At 27.7% G+C, this 5,566-nt stretch overlaps 1 protein-coding gene across 1 annotated transcript in view; it reads right to left on the bottom strand.

Moving 5' to 3' along the window:
- Positions 1-2,841, bottom strand: part of LOC107840096 ((R)-linalool synthase TPS5, chloroplastic) — a 10,401-nt gene extending 7,560 nt beyond the window's left edge. Inside the window, exons 1-3 of the mRNA XM_047394954.1 lie at positions 2,507-2,841; positions 2,145-2,421; positions 18-402 (exon numbers count right to left, since the gene is read on the bottom strand). Coding sequence (XP_047250910.1) covers positions 18-402; positions 2,145-2,421; positions 2,507-2,764 — 920 coding nt within the window. The 5' untranslated portion in view covers positions 2,765-2,841. The remainder of the gene's footprint in view (positions 1-17; positions 403-2,144; positions 2,422-2,506) is intronic.
- Between the last annotated feature and the right edge of the window lie 2,725 nt (positions 2,842-5,566).

Genomic DNA, 5,566 nt, shown 5'->3' with positions numbered 1-5,566 from the left:
AGAAAATTATATCTCACCTTGATAGAATTCTCAAATCATCTTGGTGGCGTGATTGAACAATGTTGAAGTCCAACTTAGCAAGCTCGAGCAAAACAGGATTAGCATTTGGCGTTCTATCATAAATTCTAATATACCATTCTGTCTCTAATCTTGGCATCATCCAATGTCTTGGAAGTTCCAAGGCATGGAGGACTAATGAGACCATTATATTGTTATGATCACCACAATGATTATCAATATAATTCCTTAGATGAGCCACTGTGAATTTTGTGGCATTTTTCAAAGTGGTTTCTTTTTCTGTAGAGAGAAATGATGCTTCATATAATTGTAACAATCCTTTTGTGTCGTTGCAAATACTCTGCTTGAGATTGCCACTGACGTCCTTGAAATCATTCAATATATCTAGAACATGAGAAAATACGATGATCAATTGAAAGTTGACTTAGATTATTTCTTTTTTTTGGGGCAATAGATGTTTTCCTCAAATTATATCTCCTAAATCATGTAAAATTAACTACTCTTGATGTCTCAATTCATGCCACCTAGTTGTTTGAGATTCAAAGGGATTTTTTCATATGCATTTTAGATTTTTTTGAATTTTAATTACTATTATTTATAGTAGTTTTTATGTAATTTTAAATATCGAAAGATTGATTTTTTAAAAAAACTTGAAAGTTCTATTTTCAAATTCATGTAAAAAAATTAGGCAGTTTGATTGACCCTTCATACCGTCACATGAAGTGGGATAACGAAGTAAGTAATTAAATCAAATCGTAGAAGCTACTGCATGTACATTAAACTTGGAAAAACAACTAAATATATGACAGCTTGCATAATGAGTTTCAGTATATGATGTGTCTCATGTCTCCTCAGTTACGTAAAAAGCAATTACTTCAGATTTAGAAGCTAGTAGGAGTACTTAATAAAGAAATATGTACGTGCACTTGTCAGATTATATTTCTAATAGACTAATAAGGAAATTATGAAAAGGAAGTAAATTGAGCTACAACTTACCTTGAGAGATATGTAATATTTAAATATCTACTTTTGTTTTTTTCAGAAAAAAAACTTGAAAGTTCTATTTCCAAATTCATGTAAAAATTAGGCAGTTTGATTGATCCTTCATACTCCAACATGTGGCACATGAAGTGGGATAAGGAAGTAATTAATTCAGAATGTCCCTACATCAACAATTAATCAAACATCACAAACAACTATTAATTATGATAGTTGCATAATCAGTTTTATATGATATCTCATATCTCCAAAATTACGTAAAAAGCAATTAATTCAGATTTAGAAGCTAAGAGTGCATGTACCTTTTTATATGTACGTGCACTTGTCAGAGTCTTTTCCTAATGTACTAAGGTATCGTTTCGTAAAGTGTATAAGAATAGTGTAAAATATGAAGTAATATATTAGTAATGTAAGTATTAGTCATGTTGATATTATTTTTTATAAAGTGTTTGTTTTGATGTGTTATAAATAAGTGTATATTCTTAAATTAAAAAAAATTATTTACAAAAATATCATCCACAAATATAATGAAAATGATGTGGAAAAGATTTTAGGGGTTATTGTGTCTTTACACATGCTAATGCATGCATTAAAGTCCATTGCATAACTAATACCAAGAATTTTTCATTTATTAGTTATGTATAACATAATACAGAATAGCGTAAGCATTAGTTTCACATATGTTGAAAAAGTGCATCAAACAAGATATTAGCAATACACATAACTAATGCAATGTATTGTTTTTTCTAATGCATCCTACCAACAACTTCTAAGAGTGAAAGGTAAAAAGCATAATGAAAGTATTTTGGTTTTTTAGTTTCATGCCCAATTTATCATGTGTATGAATTTTCTACCTCATCTATCATTAATTAATTAGTAAAGTACACTTAAACCATCAAATATTTGAGATTCATACCTGAACTTTTTGGTAGGAAAAGTGATCCATTAGTGTGTATTGCTAACTAATTGGTGACAGTTTAGGTATAAAACTCACACACTTGATAATTTAGATGTAGAACTCAATAAATTAGGATAATTTAAGTATATTTTGCACCATTTAACTCATAGACTAATAAGGAAATAATGTCTCGTAAACAGAAATGGAGGTAAATAGAGCTACAACGTACCTTGAGAGATATGAAAACCATGTTGTCTCAAGATCCTAAATTTCAAGGTCGTGCAATATAATGAAGAATCAGCTGCAATATTAGTACTACTTTGGTCATGTATTTTCCTCAAAATCTGCATGATTTCATCCTTGAAATGGTAACTCACTCCAAGCCTTTCCAAATTATCAATCAACTCCAACTTGTCATCTAATTCTTGTGATCCCTCAACCATCATCATCAAATTCTTCTTCATTTCCTTCTTCAGTTCATCAAATCGCTCCCTATACTTCTCTCCCTATACGCAACAATAAAGTTGATTATCACCTGAATGATACAACTCAATATTATAAATACGAAGCAAATTAAATATACGTACATACCGCGTAATGATTGTTGACGGACTGAATATATTGAAAATCCCACATAGTAGGTTTGTAATTCCCTGAACGACGTTGGATAATAGTAGTATTGGGATTTGGTTCATTAGCTAGTTTCATGGCCCCTGTAGAGATCATGCAGGCTTTTGGTACAACTAGTGATGGCTGACTTAGCCTGGTGGACAATAAACAAGTTGCTGGAGTTGTCCTTGAGGTGGCCATGGATAGCATCCCTACATTGTTGAATAATATTGCCTTCATTGTATTTATTCTGTTTACGTTCAATGTTTTAAAAGATATTTTAGCTAGATTGTTGGACCCTCAACTAAATGTTGTCAAGTATATATAGAGAAAAAGAGGTTCATGCTAGCTGTTCCACTATTATTGTGCTAAAAATAGTAGCGTTTCACTTTAATTATTCATGTTAGCAATTCAACAGAAACTTTTTTTCCACTTCTGTTATCATTCTACCCGTAATATTAAATAATTACGTAATTTAGTAAAATATGTCTCTAAAGAAAGGACAATCTGAGGCATTAAAACTCTTGCTAGGCGTAGAGTCAGAGAAAGTCGGATTACAAAGGTGTATTGTACACAACTTCATCTTACATTTCTACAAGAAACTATTTTCATGTCTTTAACCCACCATAACTTTCTTACCAGGTAACAACAACTTTTTTAACTACTCCAAAATTTTCCTTCAATAATATACCTCAAAATTACTCCAAAGTTCTCTTTCATACACTTGTTGTATGGGAAAGAGACACGTTATATTTCAGGGATTATTGGACTATTCCAGAAGCATGGACTCCACTTGCAAAATCTATTGAATTTGATTTCAGTTCCCTGTACAGCAAGTGTATGCTTTTTACATATAGCAGCCTCCAGCAAGTGTACGTATACTCTGTATATAGCAGCCTCTCCCATCTCTCTGTTTATTTCTTCTGGTGCCGCTCCATTCGTTTCTAAATATTTGTCATATTTTTTATTTATATATTTTCTTTAAAAAATTAATTATAAGAGAATTTAATTAAATTATCATTATCTATTACTCATCTCTATTAAATACTTTTCTTTTCTTGCAACATATACATATTTTTTATATTTATGATTAAAAATAAAAGTGAAAACAAATAACTAATATTAGTAGCTTTTTAAAATGACAAGTATTTGACAATATTTATTTTTAAATTTAATTCTTCATATTGTTACTCAACTTAAAAAATGTTCCATCAAAATCATTTATCTTGTTTTTATTTCAATAATGTGATTCAAATTTGTATATTTTTGGTATAAACTAATAACTGCTAAAATTGAGTGAAAAATGAGCTCATAGATCCTTTCAAGTCTTTAATTAAAAAAAAAGGGGGGGACAAGTGAGTCCCACAATATTATTAAGTTAAAAAAATAAAGTCGCATAAACAACTAGGACAGTTGTTCGACAAATGCATTAGTTATCTCAACAACTATCAAAGTTGTCGAATAACTTTGCACAGTTGTCGAACAACTTCGCACAATTGTTGAGTAACTTTGATAGTTGTCTGTGCAAAGTTGTTGGAAAGAAAATGTTTAAAAAAAAATTAAATTTTTTTTTGTCTCTTTTACCTAATTTTTTAAAACTTAAAGGACCCTGGAAACTTATTTGTCCCTTTTAATACAAGGTCCCTAAAATTGAATTAAAAGATAACAAAATTGATCAAAATAGTTCCTAAAGTTTGAGCTTTGAATTTAAATGATTCTTATTCTTTAACAATATGAAATAATAATAACCTTTTGACTAAAACAATAGTGAGTATAATTTTAGTTCAACTTCTAATTATGATATTAAAATATAATGTAGTCCATCAAAAACTGCGATTGGTATTGTTAGAAAAGCTTATATGTACTCTATTTATTTGAAAATTTAGGAGTTCAATAATAAAATAATGTTCTATATTTATTCATTTTTTGATTAATCTCTAATTTTTGATAAAATAGTATAAATTCAATTGTTTATTTCTTCTACTTCAATAATTATTGTCAAAAAATTTATAATTCATAAAGAAGAAGGTGAATTCCTACTAACCAAGAAAAGGTTCTCAAGCTAGTAATATAATAATTATATTTAAATATATCAAAGGATTTCTATTAAAAATTATTGGCGCATATTAAAAAACATCATTGATAATAACAAAAATTATTCAATGTTAAACAAAATTAGGAGATTTCATATAATTATTGTGTAATTTAAAAATGTCAAAATTTTCAAATATTATTTTTGTTGATCCTGTAATAATATTTGGGATAAAATTATGTTACCTCTTCAACTTAACTTTAAAAACTAAATATATCTCTTAATTTTAAATAATAAATATTCTTCTTTATTTCATTTAAAATATAACTATCTATTTTACATTCTAAATTAATATTTTTTTAATATTATTATTTATTCCATTTTAAGTTATATTATGTACTTTTCTACAAAAGTTTATATAAATTTAATTCATGAAGTAAAAACGTGAAAAATAGTTAAAGATCTATTAATATTTCATGTCAAGAATAACATCTATTTAGATTCAAAGTTCACTTTAAGGGACTACTTTGATCATTTTCTTTCATATTTTAAGTCATTTTTAACAATTATTAGATTGTAAGGAAAATGAATAAACTTGAATGATGTGAAAAAAGTAGAATTTACTTGAATATTTTTCTAAGTGAAGTGACAATATAGGAAATTGATTCTTTTTTTAATAGAAAAATTAAAAATTATTTAGGAAATATTATAAAAGTAAAAAAATAAAATAAAATAAAAGTCCACGTGAGTTTTGCAAGTCCGCGGTGGACCGCAATTCATTAACGTTTAAATTGAATTCAAACACAAAATCTTTAGTATTTTTTGGATTACTTTTATTTTGTTTGATATACTAAATATAGATTTTATGTTTGGACAAGATTATCATCTAATTGTTTTTTTTTTCTAATATTTACGCAAAAACTAAAATAAAATTCCACAAGGTTGGCATGTCCAACGGTGGACCACAATTTATTCATATTCAAACTGAATACCTAAATAAAATTTTTCAG

This window comes from Capsicum annuum, chromosome 8 (genome assembly GCF_002878395.1).
Source record: "Capsicum annuum cultivar UCD-10X-F1 chromosome 8, UCD10Xv1.1, whole genome shotgun sequence".
NCBI classification, from domain to species: domain Eukaryota; kingdom Viridiplantae; phylum Streptophyta; class Magnoliopsida; order Solanales; family Solanaceae; genus Capsicum; species Capsicum annuum.
The sequence above is the reverse complement of the archived record's forward strand: the minus strand, read 5'-3'. Positions and strand labels throughout refer to the sequence as shown.